Source organism: Barbus barbus (assembly GCF_936440315.1).
Source record: "Barbus barbus genome assembly, chromosome: 47".
Taxonomy (NCBI): Eukaryota; Metazoa; Chordata; class Actinopteri; order Cypriniformes; family Cyprinidae; genus Barbus; species Barbus barbus.
This window is the reverse complement of record NC_136725.1, coordinates 1,334,526-1,358,879: the sequence shown is the minus strand read 5'-3', so window position 1 is coordinate 1,358,879 and position 24,354 is coordinate 1,334,526. Positions and strand designations below refer to the sequence as shown.

Sequence of the window (24,354 nt, the reverse complement as noted above, 5' to 3'; positions counted from 1 at the left end):
AGATTTGGCTCTCGTGATCAGATCGCTCATATAATCTGCTTACATTAGACAATTTTCTCAGGAGTAATGTAGTAAAAATAAATAAACGGAAAACTAAGATTTTGGAAGAAACAGAATGTTTTTTCATTGGGTGCTTGTCTAATGTAGTAATGTAGGCCTAGAAGAGACTGGGGTGATTGTAATTGCATTTGCTTTAGCATCTGAGACTCTGTCATCACACTATTAGAGAACATCAGTTTTCATTTGTACATGCTTTTAATTCATTTATCAGATGGACTGCATTGTAATTTACGTTATGGAACAAAACCATTATTGACGACTTAATAATGTCATAACTGAAAGAACTGGTTAAATAGTTTATTAGACCTCTACTATAAAGAGTAATAAAAAATTAATAATATGTAATGAAAATGATGCTACGCAGTAAGTTATTGTTTCTTGATGTTTGATCACTAAATGTCAGTGAAGTGCTGTGAGATTTTCTGTCTATAAAAAAAAGCACAATTCTACTATTCCTTGGGGTTTTCTCTGTTTCTCCTGTCAAACCATGAATTCACGACTAATTTAACCCTAAAGATGAGAATCTTTTGAATGCACATCAGTACATCTTTCCCACAAATGTTTATAATATGTCAATATGTATTGTAAGAACACACTTATCAAGCAATAATTATATAATGCAGTTCTGTGGTTTAAAATCTGGCTTTTTTGTCAGCACTGACTCATGTCTAACATCGCAGTGACGTGTGGAGAGACAGAGTTCAAACTTCTCTCTGATTCAGTGAATCAAACACTCGGTGGTGAGTGTGAGCACGTCATGATCACACTATAATCATACAGCATTAATCAATGACACATTCATAAACATTATATATGCTGCTCTAATGTGTTCATGATGGACAGATGAGGATCCTTAAGAGACCGTTCACAGAGAAATCTCACTCAGGTCCTTCCAGAGATGACTTTCTGTGAAACACAAAACAGAAGGAAACCTCAGGGTTTTGGTACGTGTGATTAAAGTCATACTTTATACATTCATACATATGAGAATCTGCCTTATTGCAAACATTCATTAAAATAGATGCACATGTCTGTCCTGATTCATCTGAAATGTGTTTTTGATTGAATCTTGTTTGGTTGAAGTGAATCATGGTGATTCTGAATGTGGTTTTCAGCATTTCGTGATTCCAGCGGACCGACACAAAATCCAGAATCCCGTGAGTTCAGCTGATGATATATAGTCAAGTCACCTTTATTTATATAGTGCTTTTAACAATACAGATTGTGTCAAAGCACTTAACAGAATCAAATTGGAGGATAGAGTGTCAGTAATGTATAATAATAAGATTAAACACTCAATTTTCAGTTAAGGCATTTCATTATTGAGTTCAGAGATGTCATTGTCTAGATCAGTTTAGTTTAAATAGTATCTGTGAAATCAAATTGATGATAATCGCTAGAAATTAAGTGTCCCCACCTGAGCAAGCCAGAGGCGACAGCAGCAAGGAACCAAAACTCCCTCTGAGACAGAATGGAGAAAAAAACCTTGGGAGAAACCAGACTCAGTCGGGGGGGCAGTTCTCCTCTGGCCAGGATATTATTGTTTATTTATTGTTTTAATAAAAATTTTTAGAAATTTTTTATTGTTTTAATTAAAATTTCTATTTTTAATATTGTTGCAATTTCTAACAATAATAGTATTATGTAGTTAGGTATTTTATTATAATTTTTGTTATTTTCTTTTATTTGTAGTTTTATTGTATTTAAGTCGAGGTCTTCACTGGGGATCTGTCCCCGGGGCTCATCCAGGTGTCCAGCCTTCGCCGAAGATCAGGGCCACAGACATCATCTCCCGGCGCCGATCCACCATCTGATCCGGACACGGACTGAGAAACAGAATAGAAACAGACAAATATTAGCGTAGATGCCATTCTTCTTACGATGTAATGAGTGCATCATGTGTTATGAGGAGTGTTCCCGGTTCCGGTTGATTTAATTAATGCAGTCTAACAATCCTTTAATGGATTTGAATAATAGAAGTGTATTAGTGTGTTATGTGTAAACCAGGTTAAAGAAATGTGTCTTTAATCTAGATTTAAACTGACAGTGTGTCTGTCTCCCGAACAGTGTTAGGTAGATTGTTCCAGAGTTTGGGTGCTAAATAGGAAAAGGATCTGCCGTCTGCAGTTGATTTTGATATTCTAGGTATTATCAAACGGCCAGAGTTTTGAGAACACAGCTGACGTGGAGGACTATAATGTGATAAGAGCTCGCTCAAGTACTGAGGAGCTAAACCATTCAGGGCTTTATAAGTAATTAACAAGATTTTAAAATCTATAGATGTTTGATAGGGAGCCAATGCAGTGTTGACAGAACCGGGCTAATATGGTCGTACTTCCTGGTTCTAGTAAGGACTCTAGCTGCTGCATTTTGGACCAGCTGTAGTTTGTTGATCAAGCGTGCAGAACAACCACCCAATAAAGCATTACAATAGTCTAACCTTGAGGTCATGAACGCATGAATTAGTATTTCTGCATTTGACGTTGAGAGCATAGGTCGCAATTTAGATATGTTTTTGAGATGGAAAAACGCAGTTTTACAGATGCTAGAAACATGGCTTTCAAATGAAAGATTGCTATCAAACAGCACACCTAGGTTCCTAACTGATGAAGAAGAATTGACAGAGCAGTCGTCAAGTGTTAGATAGTGTTCTAGGTTATTACATGTGGAGGCTTTTAATTAGCTTTTCTTGTATCATTTAGTCACTAATTCTATAGCTATTCTAGGCACTTTCAGTATAATTTTAATATCTTTTTGTGACAATAACATAAGTTCATATTCATATTGGCTTGGCATATTGAAAAATATTGATAAATATGAATGTGGTAGTTGACTGATGAGAATATCATGTGTCTCTAGCGGAATATAACACACTGTGTCCTGGAGGAGAGGGGTTCAAACCCAACCCCATCACCATCATCCTGGAAGGTAATCAGGCATCACCGCTGAACATACTGTCAATAACTGTACAGTAAAGTCAGATCAAGTTAACTTTTATTTATATAGTGCTTAATATAGTACAGATTATTTCAAAGCAGCTTTACAAGGATAAACTGGTAATTACACTGAAGTAATGATTCAGTGATGCAAACAGAAGTCAATTCTGCTTTAAAGCAGCTCATTCATTATTCAGTTGAAATCAGTTCATTGTTGATTCAGTTTGGTTCAATAACTGTGTAAAGTTCATCAATTGACGATTCATCATTAAATCCTTATTTACTGTTGCTATTCCCGACAAACAATGCCGCTCTCACACTACATATCTATCAAGTCATGGCGCGCCACGTCTTCTGCTTCCTCTGCCCTCAACTCGATGAAGAAAAGAGCTTTGAGAAGCACTACCATTTTCCTGAGCACCAGGGCCCCTGCCCCGAAATTGACGTTAGACTCTGAGCCACAGAGTCCTTCCTGATCTCTCAGGGACGAAGAGCAGAGGGCTAAGTTCTGCTGAGCTTGGACCACCCTCCAAGAAACTGGCGCTTATCTTCCAATCCCCCGTTCAGCTCTGGGCAGTGGCTCTGTTCCCACTGCCAATGCTGGGCCCAATAGACTCTATGCACGAACGCTGCTGACGTATTTCCGGTAGAATCTCAGTCAGCCTATTTACTTCCGCATAGCGCATTCTATAGCGAAGGATACCGGCAAAACTATTTCATAACATTCATTTGACAGCGATTTATAATTTAAGTATTAAATATAGTATTATATAGTTATATATTATAGTAATGGCTTGCAGAAAGTTTAAATATCAACGGCGGGAAGACAGTAGTTCGGCTGAACATTGTTGTGTCCCGTTATGTGAAGCCTCCTCAAAGTTCAACTCTGTACTGAGTTTCCACACTTTTCCCGTGGACGAAGAAACACGTAGAAAGTGGATTCACAACATTCGACGTGAGAGATTTAACATCACATCTCATACAAGGGTCTGCAGTCGCCACTTTATTAGTGATGATTTGATCGAGCCATTGACCCCTAAAGCGCGTCGCTTGCTGAGGAAAGGGGCAGTACCCACCTTATTCCAGTGGAACGGCTACTCCGTTGCTGAACCAAGGCGCACCGGGGTATGGCAAAAAAGGGAGGTTGACTCTCAAGTGGATGAGGATCCCGTGCCGATTGGTGCCCAGCATCTGGAACATGATTATTGTTCAGTTCCAGAACCCGCGGCAGTTGATAAGGCACTGGATCAGACTGAAGATCTGGTGGAGCGACTAAGGAGACAGGTGGAGGAGTTGTCGGTCAGTCAAAGATTTTGTTTGGGACGATTTGCGGCTTCTGACGATGATATAAGGTTCTACACAAGGTACGATTTAAAACCCTTACGTACTGCACAATATAAGATACTGTGTGTGTGTGCGTGTATGCTTAACGAATTTATTATAGACCACTTGTCATAATGAAGAGTAAACACAAATATTTTAGGAATCTGTCAAAAACGTGTTTTAAACTAAAAATGTTATTGTCTATTTTCATTTATTAGGCAAACTGAAACAACTAGTCTTGATTCACACATAGTAGCCAAAAAAAAAAACATAGATTTTATTTTTATTTTGTATGGTCTCCTTTCTCCTCGATAGCAGCTTGCATTCTTGCTGGCATTGTTTTTGAGTACTGATAATATATATATATATATATATATATATATATATATAACACACACATATACATATATATATATATATATATATAATTTGATTATATTTTTAAATTTAATATTTAGAATTGTTGTAGGTAATTCATTTCAGTTTGTAATTTATGTACATTTATAACATGTCCTACATCTACTTTAGGTTCGGAACTTACAGCCATTTAATGGCTTTCTGGAAACTCATTGAACCTGCATCCCACAACATGATTCGTGTGTCCAGAGTAAGAGCAACTACAATGAGGCGTGACGTTGGAACAACAAGCAGTGGATGGGTAAATAAAGAAATAGAAGAACAAAACTTAATTCTATATTTTCAGTGGAAGCCTAGCCCGCACATTATATGCACATAATTGGAAACCTTGTTGTTTTTACAGGGTCAGTCCCTGCAGCCCATTGATGAGTTCTTCCTCTTCATGGTCCACCTCTCAGTTGGCCTAACACAGAGGGATCTTGCCCACAGATCCAACATCCATCAGTCCACAGTTAGCCGAATTATTACAACCTGGGCCAATTTTTTGTACACTGTTCTTGGGTCTGTCCGCATCTGGATGTCTGAGGAGGCAATCAAGGCTCATCTACCCAATGAGTTCCAGGACTACCCAGACACACAAGTGGTGATTGACTGCACAGAATTGCGTTGCCAAACTCCATCCTCACTTCTGCTTCAAAGTGAAGTCTTTTCCACTTACAAGTCCCACTGCACCTTCAAGGGATTAATCGGCATGGCACCACATGGCGCAGTCACCTTTGTCTCATCCCTGTATGCAGGTTCTGTCAGTGATAAGGAACTTTTTAAGCAGTCTGGGATTGTGTCTCTGTTGAAACCTGGTATGGCAATAATGGTTGACAAAGGGTTTCTTGTTGATGACTGTGTGCCATGCAAAGTCTACAGACCTGCTTACCTGTCGAAGAGGGAACAGATGTCGGCTGATGAGGTGAGGGAGACACAGTCCATTGCTCGGCTGAGGGTCCACGTTGAGCGTCTCATCCGCAGGGTGAAGCAACACAAGCTGTTTGACACAGTCATCCCTCTTTCTATTACAGGGAGCATCAACCAGCTATACACTGTTGCTTGCCTCCTTGTAAATTACCAGAATGGCCCATTAGTGAAAGCTTGGGCAAAGGATTAAAGACAAGAAAACATTTGTTGGAGATTGATTTTAGATTTATTTTTGTAATAAATAATATAAACATGTATATAAATTATTTTATACAATGTTGGCTGCACTGCAGTACTGTAAACATGTAAATATATATAACTTTATACATTTGCACTGCAGTAATGTAAACATGTAAATATATAAATAACTTTAAACATTTGCACTGCAGTAATGTAAATATGTAAATATAAATAACTTTGATACAGTGTTAAACATTTCCTGTACAGTGATGTTGTGTAAATACAATATTAAATGATTATTTGTCTTCTGTGTTTTTTTTGTTTGTTTGTTTGTGTGTTTTCTATACCTGTAGGCATCTTGGCAGGTAAAAGTAAAAAAAGAAATGGTCAGCTTTCTCTCGAATGGTCTGAAATACTTTGATGTCTTTGTAGATGCGCTGGACCATCATGTCATCCTGTGCATAAATGACAAAATCACACCAGTCCAATCCTGAGATCAGCATTTGTCCCTGAACCTGCCAATAGTAGGCATGCTGTTCTTTCAGTTCTGGTGTGCCATTGTGAAATTTAAGGTAAGGACAGTCTACGTAACTTTGTACATTTGGACATTTGATCTCCAAAAGGCCAAAAACATGATGCTCTTTAGGGTCAAAAATAATCCCGTCAGGAGAAGCCCCCAGCCAAGGTGCATCGGGATGAATCATAAATCCACAAGGATAATAGTTTACTTCTTGCAGGAGACAGTATTCCTCAACTGCAGCAGATTCCATTTGCAGTCCTCTTTTCATGTGTGCTGTCTGGCGAGTTCCTTTGTACACTCTTTCAGCCAGGTGTTCAGCTGAGCTCTGGCCACGCACATGACAAACCTCCCTAAAACGAGATGATGTTACCCTTGGTTTTCTGACAGAATGCCAATCAAGGGATGCACTTTGGTCTTTGGTGGCTGTCTCGATATTGTGAGCCATTTCCAAAGTCACCTCCAATGACCTCATGTGTAATTGTTCATGTTTGCTGTGGACAAACAAGCAGACAGATGTGTCAAGGCTGTAACCATGAAGTGGCAAAGGTGGTGGTGCTGGGGCATCAGGATGTGTACTAATGTTGCGAGTTGTTGCTGGTGGCTGTTGGTATGATAGCACGCTTCCAGCTTGAACTTTGCCAAAGGCAGAATCCACCAAAGAATCCTCACTGGAAATCCCAATTGTGGTGATCAAAGGGGCTGTAGCACTGGCGAAGTCCTTGTAAACCTCTGCCACTTGCAGGACTGACAGGTCAGGCAGCTCACTGGTGACACCCTTGTAAAGGGTACTCCTAAAATGGAATAAAAATGTTCATCAAAAGGTAAATTCCTTAGTTCATAATCTGTTGTCTAATCGTTCATATTTTTTATTTCATACATATTCATCTTTTTTTGTTGTTGTTGTATGAATTTGAAAAAACTACAATGAAGAATTGAAGTGTCTCACCTTAATCCCTCAGCAAGTTTCCTTTCTTTGGGTCTTGCAGACAGAAGCACCATTTTATTGACAGGACCAGGCTTGATTCCCTAGGGATACACAAGAGACATGTTAATAATAAAAATAATAATAATAATAATAATAATATGATTATTACAAAAAATATTTTACAATACTAATATTCTTATATTCTTACTATAGTAGGTCAATTCAGCAGTCAAATATTTCTGAATAATGGCCACTGTTCACAGAAATTACCAAGAAATTATCAAGAAAAATTATGTACCCTAAAGAGCAGTGTTTGTATTATATTTTAATAATACTCTTTACAACTTAGTAAATACAATTTTAAATTCAAAACATGTTTATTGTATTTAATAATTAATTTACTGCATTATCCATAACTTACCTTTAAATATATCATTTTTATAAGCAATCGATTTAAACTCACCATTGTCCTTGGTTTGTGCCAGCTTTGCTCAGCTTCAGTGCAGCTGCGAACTGGAGGAACTGCACTAAGGCCAAGCTGTGAGTAGTGTGCTGCCTGGTAGAGTAGTGCAACAATGTGGTTGCACACTGCTGTGCCAGCAACACAGGAACAACTGCTTTGAGAGAGTATTACAGGACGAGAGTCCTTTAATACAATCTGTGAAGATAATTGAATTAAACAAGATGGCAAGAATTAGCAATTAATATTATTTATAAATAGACTTTAAATATAGCCATATACTGTAATTACTATCATCCATACATTCCATTACATTTTACCTATGCCTATCTTTTGACAGATGTAGAACCAACAATTATTATTATTATTATTATTTTAATTAGAGATGCACCGATTACAATTTTCTTCGGATTCTGTTTTTTTTTTCTGAAATTGAGCTATGGAGCTGTTACCATTCAAATGAAATCAGTATCAACAAACTCCATCTTTCCACTGCAGCTGCAAAGCTGCATCTTAATTAAATGTATTTGCTCAAACTGCTTGATGAAGCTGAGGTGGCATAAATTAATTTACACTGCAAAATTTAAAATGCATAAATAATGTTATAAGATACATTTTATTTTACAAATATTTTATAGATAAAATATTTTTAAACATACAAATAGGAAATATTGAAAAAAATGCAATGATAATTTTAAATGAAAATAAAATAAAGTGAAACCAAACCAGTAGGTGGCAGCAAATGGCTGTTTGAATAAGTGAGTTCAACAGATTTGTTCAAACAGCTGATTCATTCAGAAACGAGGCAAGCAACTGTGTTTATGAATGGATTACTGAATCATTGACTCACTTGATTTGTTAAAAATCGTGGATTCATTCAGTAACTAAAAAAAACCCTGTGTTGCTCGGAGACACAAAACAGTTCTGCTGTGGCAAGGCAGGCTGCACAAGCAATATCTGGCACAACACAGGTCGATCGGTGCATCTCTATTTAAAACGTTAACTTTGCTTAGCTAAAGTCTTGATCGTGTCCTCCTACTCTCAAACTATGCGGCTTCTCTGACTTCCTCATCGACCTGAAACATGTCGCCCTCACGCAGATCTCTCCTGTCACCTTATCCTTACTAGAAACTGAGATATTACTTACAGTTAGTAACGTTAATAAAGTAAAATCCAAAATGTATATTAATTAAAAAATATCACATAAGATGCAAACAATGTACATAAAATGTAACTAGATAGATATATAAACAAATAAACACAAATAATGCAAAGACATATATGAACTGTGAGAAACGGAGACAGCTAGAATCGATATTCGTATAACATTATAGCATGAGAATACTCACCCTCAAAATTGTCGATATAACTCGAAATATATAATTTGAAGCCCTTCTCTTTCTTACTGTTGGGTGTAACAGCTGATTGCCTCACAATACGATTAACATCATTAACCGTTATCCAAGGAAGCTCCTGTAAACAGCGAGTGTAGTGTGTCATCCTCTCCTGCGCCATCTTCACACAGTTATCGCCAATAGGGAAAACGGCTTCCGGTGCTGCACCGGATGTAACTGAGCGGACTGAGACCAAACGCGGAAGTGATCGTGCATAGAGTCAATTGAATAGAAAACAATTGAATAGACAAAACAATTGAATAGAAAAATAAATTATATATATAAATTTTATTATGAAATATTATATATTGTTATTAACATCTGGCCAATTATTACTCCCATTATGACAATTCTTTTTTCAACATGCTGTCCCAACAGCAACACATTAATATGCAAATTAGATAGATGCACTTTGTTCAATGGGAAAACCAGTTTATGGAAATTTTTACAGACATATTGCATAAAACAAAATGGTATATCAAATCATTTTGTTATATATTTTATAACATAGTTGAGAATCATCCTTAAACAAAGTTTAGAAGAGAAAAATCCTGAAACCTAAAAATATATTGGTGATTTAAAAAAAAAAATCCCATTGTTTTTGCCTTTTTGATGTCTATTCATGCCATTTTATTTTTAGGAAAAAAAATATGAATAAAATATATTTTTTCAAAAATGTTAATTTTCAATTTTTTTTCTAATGCTCTAAACAATGTAATGACATGAAAAAAAGCTTTTTTGGGGTGGTCTCAGGAGGATATAGCGGACACATGACAGAATCGGGCAATGAAGTCAGCACATGCTTTTGACGCGTGCCATTTTGAGAACACTACAGAAAGAGCACGTTGTTTTCGCCTGTGTGGATACTTCAAAAGACGTTTGTTCTGCCTGTTTGGTTTACCTGTAACACGTTCAGAACGTGCGTTTTGTCCGACTCCAAACGCACGTATTCGACGCCCATTTCCTGTTATGATAAACGCACGTCAAAAACGCGCGTTTTTGGTGACTCCAAAGCGCGCGTCAAGAACGGGCGTTTCATAGGAAATCACATGTGGAAGACGCGCGTTTTGATACACAAAACCATAATCCGCCATAATCCGGGGTGGTGATGATGGCGCAGTGGATAAAACACATGACTTTGGTGTGAGAGACCCGGGTTCGAATCCACTGTGAGACACCAATGTGTACCTGAGCAAGACACTTAACCCCTAGTTGCTCCAGAGGCGTGCGACCTCTGACATATATAGCAGTTGTAAATCGCTTTGGATAAAAGCGTCAGCTAAATGTAAATGTAATCCCAAAGAACGCGCGTTTTCATGGCAAAGTACGCGCACGCTTTTGACGTGTCAGTGTGCAATCAGACGCCCGAGCAGGCGTTTATGAATACTTTGGCTTTCCATACTATTCGCGTCTTTGCATTGACTTAACATGTAAATCACTCGCGCTTAACACTTCATTCGCGTCTGGTGTGAACGCACCATGAGGAGGAGCTTGTTGTTACGCGAGGAGCTACCTCCACAATTTGTGAAGTGAAGTGAAGTGAAGTGACATTCAGCCAAGTATGGTGACCCATACTCGGAATTCGTGCTCTGCATTTAACCCATCACGCGTGCACACACACACAGCAGTGAACACGCACACACACACAGCAGTGAACACACACACACACACACACACACACACACCACTGCCATTTATGCTGCGGCGTGGGGGTTCGGTGCCTTGCTCAAGGGCACCTCAGTCGTGGTATTGAGGGTGGAGAGAGTGCTGGACATTCACTCCCCCCACCTACAATCCCTGCCGGCCCGAGACTCGAACCCGCAACCTTTGGATTACGAGTCCGACTCTCTAACCATTAGGCCACGACTTCCCCCCATTTGCAACTGGTTTGGTTACAGAAAATCAGATGAGGAGCAAACTACCGTAATATGCAAAGTGTACAGAAAAATGGTGGTTACAAAGAGTGGAAACACGTCCAATTTGAATTTGACATAAAAGATGCCATACTTTTAATAAAGTTAGAAAAATGCCATTACAAAGGTAAAAACAAAATTCCCTGTAAATCACTTTGAGTCAAATATCACCTCGTAATGGGAAGGTTAATTTTTGATCAGAATTGTTGATTATTGATTTGAAGGTGCTGCTAAATTTTTGACCGTGCTCCTAAATATTTTAAATTAGAAGCACAAGCGCTCCTAAAAAGAAAAGTAAGCGTAGAGCCCTGAGAAATATTTCTCATGTATGTGACGAGCCCCAATTTTAAGTTTTCTTTTTTTAATTATTATTATTTTAAGTTGTTTAATTATCAGGAAAAAATGCAAGTGATCCGCGCGAGCACCTCACTGTCATGCATGCGCATTATTTTCCGCACAAACACTTGAATATGAATAATAGTCTAGACTCTAGAGCATAGCCTCATAAACTTGTTTTAATAAATCGCTTATGCATTAAATAAAGATACAAAACAGGTTGTTAAATATGCTGAATATATTATTCAAATATTTATAAAATGTGAAACTGTAACTAATCTTATTCGCAGTCTAGCGTTTTGCATCTGCATAACATAGTGAATTATTTTTAACATGCAATGATACAAAATAAAACCAAACAAGATTTGTAATGAAGAAAAAAAAATGTAGACAAATAAGAATGATGTAGCCCACATCTCTTGAGCGTCTCACACAGCATGCGCGAGCCCAGCACGCAAAATCTTGCTCTCTGCATGAATGAAACGCAGATGGCGACATAAGTTTGTTTGAAACACATAAAAAGTTTAGATAAGATAATAATATTAACAATGAACATTATATGACATTTAAAATAGTTTTAGCGATTTTTCCTTCAGTCCGCCTGTGCATTTCTGACCCAAACAGCAAAGCATGTCTAAATCTCCGCGATGTTCTCGTTAAATATGCCATTTCTGAGATATTACAATGAATTCATTTCTAAAATGTTATGATATGGAAAGCCTGAAACAGATCACAGCAGTATAGCCATACACAGGCTTTCAGTCATCAGCAACGTGGTAAACGTGTGCCAGTAGCCTATGCATATGATTTAATATGAAGCGTCCGTAACGCATTATTATGGTTGATAAGAGCAATTAATGGAGATGAGCTGTTGATCATAATTAGCATGGCCATAAGTTGGCTGTGTACAGAAAGTTTCAAGTTAATTGCATTAATAATACTATATGAAATAAACTTAATCTTTAAAACTTAATCATTTTTAGGCCATATCGCCCATCCCTAGGCTAGAGCCCCATCTGCAAGATGCCTGTAAACCCTCAAATGGTTTGTATTCTCTGACTGGTGTGCAGTCTGGAATGAAGACCCATCCTTGTGTGATGTTTTGTCCATTTTGACCTTTTGACAAGAGCTACTGGTACCCCTTTCATGCTCAAAGTCTGAGTGGCGGCCATCGCAGTGAATCACACTCTCATGGCTGGCCAATCTGTAGGCAAAAATTACCTAGTTGTTACGTTTTGGAGATTCAGTTTCTGAATATCTCATCCAGTCCCTTCTCTTTGACGATCAGGATACATTACGCCAGTGTTTGATGGGAGGGGAGTTGAAGCTGGCCATAGGTTCGGTACAGAAAACTTGTCTGGTTCTCAGGGTCTTTGCTCTGCATATGGCTGTTTGGTGATGAGCTCTTCACAGAGAATTTGTCTCTGGGGCTCATCTAGTTGTCATGGTCTCCGCTGACATTTAGCTTTTGTGGTCCTCTCTAGGTGCTGATCCACCAAGTGGATCCAAGATCCAAGTGACTAGGGTAACCTTGGAATAAGAATGATGCAGACAGATTAAATATTAGCACTGATGCCATTTCACTTACAATAAAAAAAAAAGTACATTGGATGTTATGGAAAGTGTTCCTGGTTCCGGTTGATCTAATTTATGCAGTTTAACAATCCTTTAAAGATTATAATTATTGAAATGTGTGTTATGTGTAAACCAGGTTAAAGTGATGGGTCTTTAACCTAGATTTAAACCGATAGAGTGTGTCTGTCTCCTGAACAATGCAAGGTAGCTTGCTCCAGAGTTTAGACACTAAACTAACTACTCACAGCTTTAAAAACAAAGAACACTTATATGAGATGATCCCAGCTAAAGGAAGGAGGTTATCAACTTTTCCAAAATGTTGATGGCAATCAATTTAGAAACTTGGGAATCCATATTTTCACTTTCCTAAAAGTCATTATTTCCTCACTTTCTTTCTGCAGTGTGTGTAATTGTGTAAGTGCGTGTTTGTCTTAGAATTATCCAATAAAGTCTTGTTTGTTTTTAAAGAAAAGTATTGTGTTTTATGTTTACAAGTTAATGTCTTAACCTCGTTACTGTGCTGATAAATAGTGATTCACTATACTTTCAATATCAATATATTAATAAGTAGCAGAGTTACGGCCAATTTCTGGATGAGTTGATTAGCTGTAAGACATTGATTCTGTCAAAATTCCCTATAAATATAATTAATTCCCTTTGAGCTAAATTTACCTGTTTCTCTTACAGTCTAACTCCAATAGAGTTCAGAATGTCTATAAGTGCATCGCTCTCATTAACTACATGGATATTAAAATCTCCAATAATTAAGACTTTATCTGCAGCCAGAACTAACTACTAACATAAAAAATCAGCAAATTATTTGATAAAGTCTGTATGGTGCCTTGGTGGCCTGTGTACAGAAGACAGTTCAAATTACAAATATCAAGAGGGAATTATCATTAACACTTGTTACTAGATACTGTTATGTAATGCACCATTACTTCAAAAGAATTATACTTGAAACCAGACCCCTGAGAAATACTGAAAAAATTATACATAAAAACTAGTCAAGTCACCTTTATTTACATAGCGCTTTTATATATTATATAGCTGCCGGGTCTGTGTCAGGGGGGAAACTGCATCAACACATTCAGAAGCTTCCAGTGTGACTGTCCAGCCGGATACTACCTCAACACGGACAGCCGCATGTGTGAGGGTGAGACAAGCGGTCAGAAATAGTTCTGTCAGCTGTTTGATCTTCAGAAGGTTGAGTCTGACTGTAAGGTGTGTCATTCAGATATTGATGAGTGTGTGCTCAGTTCAGGCTTGTGTGGGCCAGGCACCTGCTACAACACACTGGGAAACTACACATGTGTTTGCCCACAGGACTACATGCCAGTGAGCAGAGAACACGGCTGCATGGGTGCGTCAGGCATGCTCTGCTGCAACGGATGCACACAGTACAGTTAATTAAGTGTTTAATAATTAAGCCTTTCCTGAATTTTAATTTATGGATTAGCATTGTTATCTTGGATTTTAATTTGTATTTTATTTTATACATTACTGTATTTTATGATTGTTTTGTACAGCACTTTGGTCAGTGTAAGCTGAATTTAAATGTGCTCTATAAATAAAATGTACTTACTTAATAGTTTGAATAATAATAATAGCTTTTAATTACATATTTTGCTCTACTCATGTGTGTTAGTGTACTTAATTATGACAATTTATTTTTTTGAAGAATGCAAACTGTTAATGGGAAAGTTGTAGCCTAATGGTTAGAGAGCTGGACTCGTAATCCAAAGGTTGTGGGTTCGAGTCTCGGGCCGGCAGGGATTGTAGGTGGGGGGAGTGAATGTCCAGCGCTCTCTCTACCCTCAATACCACGACTGAGGTGCCCTTGAGCAAGACACCGAACCCCCAACTGCTCCCCGGGCGCTGCAGCATGGCTGCCCACTGCTCCGGGTGTGTGTTCAAGGTGTGTGTGTGTTCACTGCTGTGTGTGTGTGTGTGTTCACTGCTGTGTGTATGTCTGTGTGTGTTCACTGCTGTGTGTGTTCACGGTGTGTGTTCACTGCTGTGTGTGTGTGTTCACGGTGTGTGTGTGTTCACTGCTGTGTGTGTGTGTGCACGTTGGATGGGTTAAATGCAGAGCACGAATTCCGAGTATGGGTCACCATACTTGGCCGTATGTCACTTCACTTTCAACTATTCAAATTGTTGGATTGTGTGTTGTTTTAGACATGAGGAAAAGTCTAAAAAGTGTGTTACCGGAACTACAGTGGCACCTGTGCACAGCAGCTCAACTTCAGCACCACACAGAGATTGTGCTGCTGTGCCTACATTGTGGGCAAAGCCTGGAACAAACCATGCCAGGCCTGTCCGAGCCCTGGCACAGGTGAACACACACATTCACTTACTGTAACTGTAGTGTTATTAAAGACACACAAACCACAATCTTCAAAGAACATTATTACAATTTATGAATCATTTTAATTTCTTGACATGCCCTGAATGTCATGGAGAGAGTTTCGCTTTCATATCAGTCAGTAGCTGATGCTAGAGAACTGCAGGAGGATGACCTCTCAAGCTCTTCGAGATGCAGGATTAAAGTCCAAGATTAGCCTCTGCTACTGAATTGCTGCAATGCTATTCAAGCTCCTATAGCACCAGTCGCGTTCCCTTAATCGTTGAAATGGGGTTAAATGAATAATCTTTCGTCAGATTGAGATTCTGACAGTTGTATTTCAGAACTATAGCTGAGTCCAAATGCAAACATTCTCTCTGTGTTTTTAGGTGACTATCGCAGTCTTTGTGGCAGCGTGACCGGATTCAGGATTGACATTGAAACCAGAAAGCCGAAAGGTAAAGACAAATTTCACAGTCAGAGAAATTTTAATAGCAATGGTAGGAGTTGTTTTTACTTCATGCATTTAATGGATTTGATCTGATATTTTCAGATATTGACGAATGCCATGAAATCCCAAGCATCTGTGCTCATGGCGTGTGTATAAACCACATTGGCAGTTTCCACTGCGAGTGCCCATCAGGCTTCAGCTACAGTGACCTGCAGCTCATCTGTGAAGGTCTGGTGGCTACTTTCTCTGTAAGGGGTCTTTCATGTAACATATACTGAATCATAAACAACAGAGAGCTGTCATTCTTGTCATTCTCGAAAAAAAATACAAAAGAAAACATGACGTGGTACCTGTTGTTAGTGTATTTTTTTTAGGTAATTGTTTTATGAGTATGTGTGTTTGTTGAGTGACAAACTTTGCTGTTGTGAAAGAATGACTTGATTTAAGACACTTACAATAAACACTTCATTTTGGTAGTTCGAGTGCATTTTAGATGAGAAATTTACTGCTGTGCCAAGCTTAAGGTTGGTAAGGAGAACTGTGGGAAGAGTTGTGAAAAATTGACCTAAATATTGAGAAATGTGTCCTAGTAATTGTAAAAGCTGTAAAAAAAAAAAAAAAAAAGGTTTTGTGTGAATGTTCTTTGTTTGACCAGTTGTGAAGCATGTGTGGCAAACACATCAAGGATGTGGCATAAATAACCTTTGACAGTGGTGTCCTCAGAACCCACGCACGCTTGTGAGAGTCTATAAATAGTCTGTAAATTGGACGCAAACCCCCATTTTTAGGGGGAACCAGTAAATATCATCTGTAGTAGCCCGACTCTTTGTCTGGGAGGGGAACATGTTCTGTGGCCCGTTTGTCCAAAAAATGTGCCTTTTCCAGTTTCACAATAGAGACCACATTGGTGAAAATCTGAGGATGATACACTGTATCTTATAGCCTTTTTCTACAGTCCTTACGACCCAAGGAGATGTATCTGTCAGTATCATCCACACTGCAGTTTCTCTGAAAGAGGCACTAGTTTTGACACTTAGTTTTGCTGCAGGATTTGTCCTGAAACGTGTCTGTATGCAGATTTCTAGCTCAAGCTTGTGCATACACATGGTTCGTGAATGAGAGCCACTGTGTTTATTTGCTGTGTGTTTGTGTTCAGACATTGATGAATGCAGCAGTGGAGAGCCTGTGTGTCAGAGGAACTCAGACTGCATCAACCAACCAGGAAGCTATCAGTGTGAATGTGCTGAGGGGTATATACTCACACCTAATGGAGCCTGCGTTGGTGAGCGCTGTCACATCATTTATTCTCATTAAACACACACATATGCAGAAAACCCAAGCAGTAGAAAATATTTCCAAAAGCTGCATATTTTAAATGGTGTAAATCGCTAAGAGCATTGTGCTGCCTGTGAGTGAAAGCTTCCTCGCATAGTTCCTAAATGTCTCCAATCAATCACAACTGTTTTATCAAAGAATTGTGAGGGTTTGTTTCAACAAGTACTGATACATAGTGATTTGCATAACGATCTCTGTGTGATTTTCAGACCGTAACGAGTGTGTGGAGACGCCCCGCGTGTGTCTTCATGGTGACTGTGTGGACTTTCTAGGAGGATACGAGTGTGTGTGTGTCACCGGCTTTACTGCCACAGCAAACCGCAGGATGTGTGTAGGTGAGACCTCCAGATGAGATCTACTCCATCATGTCCAACAGGCCACTGCAATAAAGGCTTTGTTCAAACCAAGTGTGGTTCACATCAGAGATGGTGTATTTCACTCAGTGCAGTTGCCTGTGAAAGGTGTTTATAGCAGGTGTTTTTATCTTCTGCAGATGTTAATGAGTGTTCACACCAGCCTTGTGGGAATGGCACATGTACAAACTCTGTTGGCTCATTTAACTGTATCTGTCACCAAGGGTTTGAGCTTGCCAGTAATAACTACTGTACAGGTAAAGGTGTTATTCCCTTCAACATGTTTTTTTTTAAGTTATGTGTTATAATGTAGATTTGTACAGATTAATCTTAATTTTACAATAAGGTCTCAGTGAAATTAGCTCTTTAAATGCAAAGAAAAACAGTTCCTAGCCAAGACGAAGTTCAGACAAGATTAATTACATTATATTTAAGGCATAATACACATCGTATCACTAATTGCACAGTTTTTCACCTCATAAATAAAAACAAGGACCAAAAATAATTTTTGAAAAGAAAGTGGTTTAAAATCGTACCTGTTTATTATCTTAAATCCATTAGTGTACAAAACAATCATTCTGATAACACGCACAATATTTCCACAGGCTGAAGTCATTTTTCAGTGTTAAAATGCACCATTTGAAATATATACTTACCTGCTCTTCCTTATGTTAGTTAGTTTTTGTTTTGTTTTTTGTCTAGAAATGATCTAAAGCTATCTCTCTTACCTACACTGCATGAGAGATTTATGAAATATGATCAGCTAGTAGTTGAAGAATCTTCTGAAAGTCTGTTCTCATGCTGTCTCTAGATATTGACGAGTGTGCAGTTTTTCACTCTCAGCTCTGCAGGAACGGCCGCTGTGTTAATAATGTCAGCTCCTTCCAGTGCCTCTGTACAGAGGGCTATGAGCTCACACTTGACGGAAAGAGATGCAAAGGTAAACTATTATTTACTTTATTCTCAAGTGTTGTTCACTGAGGTATCCATCTGAGACTGCAGTAGGGTAGCAGAGTATAAAGTTTAGCTTTTTACATTATAACACAAACACAACTTATCATGACATCTTTTTGTGATATTTTTTTTTGTTTGTTTACTATGATCTACAGTTCATATTTTTTTCCAGTTGTCTTGTGAGTGTAAAAACAAAACATTCACATTCAAAGTGAGTAACTCACTCATTCATGTGCATTAACTCTTTCCCTGCCATTGACGACATATCTCGTCAATTAAGAGACAACGCTTCCCCGCCATTGACGAGTTTTTATGGCAATCAGTGTTCTAGGTATATTACGGTAAGGAAAGCCCTAGCGCATGTCCTGAATGAGTTACGGGACTTCCGGGTGCGAAATTCAAAGATGATCAGCGTCACGTATAAATGTAGATCATATCACATTAAAATGAAGAGGTATACAGCTGAACAGGCACTGGAGGTGTTGATGGACTCGGACTCTGATCACTCGTGCGTTGATCATTTTTAATCTGATCGGGGCGAAGTCAGTGAGGGAGATGCCTTTACAGACACAGAGACTTCTAGTGTCGTGGATAGACCAATAACCCGTCGATCTGGATGAAGACGAAGTTTACGTGTGGACACTGATAGTTCAGACGGCGATACTTTGGACACTTCGTGTAGAGATTCAAGGTTGTCTCAATCTTCGTTCCGATGTGCCAGAGTCAATAGAGGTAAGACAGATAAGGAAATGGACAAAAAAAGTGTCTCTTTCTTGTGCATATTTGGTGTAATATAGTGTGCATATGCATATAGTGATATATATGTGTGCACTGTGCACGCATATATGTATGTATGTACGTGTGTGTGTGTAAACATGTGTGTGTTTGTTCTGTTTATTGAATGCAATTTCAATTATTCATATAACTATTTACAGGTAGAGCACAGCAACGAGGCAGAGGTCAGACACGTGAAGCTCATCGACATGGTCCTGCTGGTGACCAGACACAAGCCGCTGTGAATTACATCCTGCAACACCTCGACAAACCTGGGAATTATGCAAGGATCTTATTTGTGGACTTCAGCTCGGCCTTCAATACCATCATACCTGACCTTCTCTCAGACAAACTGAGACAGCTCTCTGTGCCCTCCTCCATCTGTCAGTGGATCACCAGCTTCCTGACAGACAGGCAGCAGCTAGTGAGGCTGGGCAAACTCACATCCAGGACTCTCACCATCAGCACTGGCGCCCCTCAGGGTTGCGTTCTCTCCCCACTGCTCTTCTCCCTCTACACGAATGACTGCACATCAAAGGTCCCCTCTGTCAAGCTCCTGAAGTTTGCGGACGACACTACAGTCATAGGCCTCATCAAGGACGGTGACAAGTCTGCTTACAGACAGGAAGTTGAGCAGCTGGCTGTCTGGTGCAGTCTTAACAACCTGGAGCTGAACACGCTCAAAACTGTGGAGATGATAGTGGACTTCAGGAGAAACCCCCCTGCTCTCCCCCCACTCACCATCATGAACAGCACTGTGACTTCAGTAGAGTCATTCAGATTCCTGGGCACCACCATCTCCCAGGACCTGAAGTGGGACAATCACATTGACTCTATTGCGAAAAAGGCCCAGCAGAGGCTGTATTTCCTCCGCCAGCTAAGGAAGTTCAACCTGCCTCAGGAGCTGCTGAAACAGTTCTACTCTGCAATCATCGAGTCTGTCCTATGTTCTTCTATAACTGTTTGGTTTGGTTCAGCTACCAAAACAGACATCAGAAGACTACAACGGACAGTTAGGACTGCTGAGAGTATTATCGGTGCCCCTCTGCCCAGCCTCCAAGAACTTTACACCTCCAGAGTGAGGAAAAGGGCTAAGAAAGTCACTCTGGACCCCTCACACCCAGCTCACTCTCTCTTTGTACTGTTGCCCTCTGGCCGGCGCTACAGATCACTGAGCACCAGAACAGCCAGACACAAGAACAGTTTTTTCCCCCAGGCCGTATCCCACCTGAACAACACATAACACACCCCGGTACTGTACATCTGTAAATAACTCATCAAACCTTCATCTGTACATAGGACACATGCACATTCACAGTTCTGTCTATGGTCATGTCTCTTTTCTGTATATTTTTATTTTTATTACTATTGTTATTCTTAATTATTGTATATTCTCTTCATTAGTGTTCTTTATCACCTTAATTATATGTTGTCTGCACTATGTTTGTACTTTCTGTACTGGAAGCTCATAACACCAAGACAAATTCCTTGTGTGTGCAAACACACTTGGCAATAAAGCTCTTTCTGATTCTGATTCTGATTCTGAACCATCCAGCTGAAGATCCTGAACCTGTTCATGAGTGGCATGAAATGAACTGGCAGCCAAAAAACCTTCCCTTCTCTGCATCACTGACAGCAGCATCACTGTAATAGAACCTAAAGACTTTATTCAGCTGTTCATTTCTGATTAACTGATTCAGAACATTGTTGATCAGACCAACCTGTATGTAGATCAGTGTATTCAGGCTATGGATGGTACTTCACAACATGCTAGAATTCATTCAGAAATGGAAGTCTTCCTGGGGATGTTTTTCTCACTGGTATAATTCATAAGCCTGAACTTGATAGGTACTGGTCTACAGATGAAATGTTAGCTACCCCCTACTTCAGCAAGGCCATGTCTCGCAACAGGTTTGAAATCATATGGAGATTTCTTCACTTCAATGATAATACAGCAAGGCCAGCCAATGACACTGACAGGCTGTACAAAGTCCGCCCTGTTTTAAATCACCTAGTGTCCAAATTCCATGAAATGTATCAGAGTAACACAAACATTTGCATTGATGAGGGTATGCTTCTGTGGCGTGGGCGCCTAGCTTTCAGGGTGTACAATCCCCAAAAACCCATCAAATATGGAATAAAATCCTGCATTTTGTGCGATTCTGAAACAGGGTGCTGTTTTAACATGAAGCCCTATTGTGGAGAAAGTTCTGCGCTGAAAGACACGGTTGTCTCTCTACTTGATCGCCAACAGGTCATGGTTACAGATTATTTATGGATAATTTTTACAACTCTGTACCACTGTGTAAGCACCTACTTGATTTGAAAACCCATGTCTGTGGTACAATTAGGAAAAACAGAGGTGAACCACCAGTCATTCGAGATCTCAGAAATGCTGACCTTAGGATTGGGGAAACAGTCATGCGTTACACTGAAAATGTGATGGTCTTGGCATGGCGAGACGGACAAACAGTGAAAATGGTCACAACATGCCATGAGAACAACATAGAAGAAGTTTAGGTATGGCAGAGAGGCCACCAGGAAAATATTGCAAAGCAAAAAACAGCATGCATTGTGGAAAACAATAATGCAATGAATGGAGTTGACAAATTGGATCAAAACTTTGGGTACTACCCTTTTGTCAGGAAGTCACACAAGTGGACAAAGAAATTTGTCACATATTTGTTGCAGATCAGTTTGTTCAATGCTTTTGTGATTTACAAAGCAAAAAACCCAGAAGGTAATTGTGAAACTCTCCTCTCTTTTATCCAGAGTGTTATAAAATCATGTACCAGCCAGGAACAGGCTGGTGGTGGGGAAGAAAGAGTTGAAAGCACTCCAACTGAAAGCACTCCTAGAGCACCATACAACACTGACCCTAGAAATAGTGTGAATGACCTTTTTGCAGTTCATGCACTTGTTCCGATTGTGTCCACTTTCAAAAAGCAACACCTGACAAGAACATCCAGGGTTTGTGCACGTAACGGTTTGCGAAGTGAGACCTCGTTCTACTGCAAAAGTTGTGGCGTCCCCTTACATTCTGGGAATTGTTACACGTTTATTTTTGAAGGTTTTATTTATGAAAGAATATGACATCTGAATGTATTTTGCTTGAAAATGCACTATTTTGATAATGTTTTTCTCAGTTTTTTTCTCCAAAATGTATTTCTGATGAGACCTATCTGCATTCAAGCGGTGATAAAACATGAACACGTGAAGATAGAATAAAATAGTGGTTACACTTTCGATAGTCCACTTTAGACATTCTACTAACTATAAGTAACTACATGTCAACTAATTCTCATTAATTTGCAACTACATGTCTACTAACTCTCAGAAGGGTAGGTTTAGGGTTAATAGAATAAGTTGACATATACTTGCAAAGTTTCTGATGTTGTGGACCCATCAAAATAAAGTGTTATGACTGCTAGTTGACATGGAGTTGCAAAGTTACTTACTGTTAGTAGAATGTTTAAAGTGGACTGTCGAAATAAAGTCTTACCAAAATAGTTTGTTTAAAAGCAGAGGCTTGATTCTTTATTTTGATATATAATATGTTCATATATAGCAGAAAATATTCTGAGGGCTGTCAAATATAGGTGAAAATCATCAAAAATGCTGGTGGTGGCTGGCAACTTTTTAAACAAATGCTGGCGGGGAAAGAGTTAATAAAATTTTACTTGCCGGTGTCCAATGCAGTTGTGTGACATAACAGGAGTCCATAGCTCGTGCAGCACACATTTCTCTAAATTGCACAATAACCCTGAAGGGCATCATGTTGTGACAGACTAAAGTGGAAGAGGACACCCCTATTCATGTGTGGACCAAAAACTATAAGTCAGGTGTGTTGCACACGCAGGGACAGGATTCAATGTCCCTCTTTCCCAACTTCATGTGTGGATGTTACGTTTATATCAAACACTCACAATTCAAAACAGCTCGAGAAGTCACTTTAGTAATCCAGGAAAAACATCCAAGGCAAATACTTCCAACATTACCATAGACGCAAACGAGACCGGACAATGGAACTAAGGGAACTCTGAGCATAAATACACAGAGTATTCAGGGAGAACAGAAACAGGTTTGAGGGACTGTAATTGTATAGTAATATTTTGTTCTTGGATTTGTAGACGGTAGTCCTGTGATAATATCGTAACTGCCTGCCTTGTCTTTTGATAAATGCAGATGTTAATGAGTGTATATTGAATCGTGGGATATTTGCTCCTGGAACGTGTGTGAATCTGGATGGTTCTTTCAGATGTGTCTGTCCTGATGGGTATATTGTCCACAATCAGCACTGTGTAGGTAAGAGCAGTGCTTCAAATGCAGTATACAGCAGAAATTAGTTCACCCTTGTGCAAAGTCATCACCTCTCAATAACTGCATTATTTAAAAATAATATATTGAAAGTAAAGGCCCCAAAGTAGAAACTAAAGTGAATGCATCAGTGATCACTGACATACAAAAACATGTGAGACCAGAACTTTCTGTCTGTATAGACAGGAATCAGTGACCAACTAAAAATGAGAGTTAAGGGAGAGTTAATGAGGCCGTCCTGTGCTACTTGCACAAGTATCTAAAAATCTCGCAGGAGTATGTCGCCTGATTCGAATCCAATAAAACATACAAGATTTGAATCTCAGTAATGAAAGCTGTACTGACTTTTTGTTAAAAGAAGTTCCAGTAACACTTTAGTATAGGGAACAATTCTAGATGCTTATTTACGGTGGCCGAGAACTGCAAAACAAATCACGATTCTGAAAACAAAATTACAATTCCCAAAACATTATAACAATAAGAAAACACAATGACAAATCCGAAAACAAATTAACCAATCAGACAAAACGGAAGAGGTAGGTATAGTTTGAGACAGCGCCATTGGTTTGGGAACAGATTACTCATCGCTGATTGGACAAGATATCTGTCAATCAAGGTGTACAGGAAGAACGAGAAGAAGAACAGCAGAGTCAGTCATTTACAGCGTTAGCTCCAGTGGCGATGGTAGAGCGTGTGTCATTGTGTTTTTGGACGCGATCGACCCGGGTTCGAGTCCGCCTTTTGCCAAACTTTTTTTTTTCTTCCTTTTCAAATCTCGTATCGCAACGGAAAGGCATTTATTTTCAATAAAAATTAAGGAAATAAACCAAAAGTTGAAAATAAAGTATCGGGTGAGGCGATACTATTTTGAATTA

The 24,354-nt window shown here is 39.1% G+C and overlaps 1 protein-coding gene across 1 annotated transcript in view; it reads left to right on the top strand.

The window, feature by feature from the left end:
- The window catches only part of fbn2a (fibrillin 2a), a gene marked incomplete at both ends in the record, with an annotated part of 50,549 nt that overhangs the window by 507 nt on the left and 25,688 nt on the right, over nt 1-24,354 (top strand). The window contains 14 exon segments of the mRNA XM_079410599.1: nt 2,920-2,988; nt 3,865-4,360; nt 4,848-4,926; nt 5,080-5,787; nt 13,999-14,104; nt 14,186-14,348; nt 15,171-15,286; nt 15,685-15,753; nt 15,849-15,974; nt 16,903-17,028; nt 17,291-17,416; nt 17,575-17,691; nt 18,246-18,374; nt 23,348-23,467. Of these exon segments, the coding sequence (XP_079266725.1) occupies nt 2,920-2,988; nt 3,865-4,360; nt 4,848-4,926; nt 5,080-5,787; nt 13,999-14,104; nt 14,186-14,348; nt 15,171-15,286; nt 15,685-15,753; nt 15,849-15,974; nt 16,903-17,028; nt 17,291-17,416; nt 17,575-17,691; nt 18,246-18,374; nt 23,348-23,467 (2,550 nt within the window).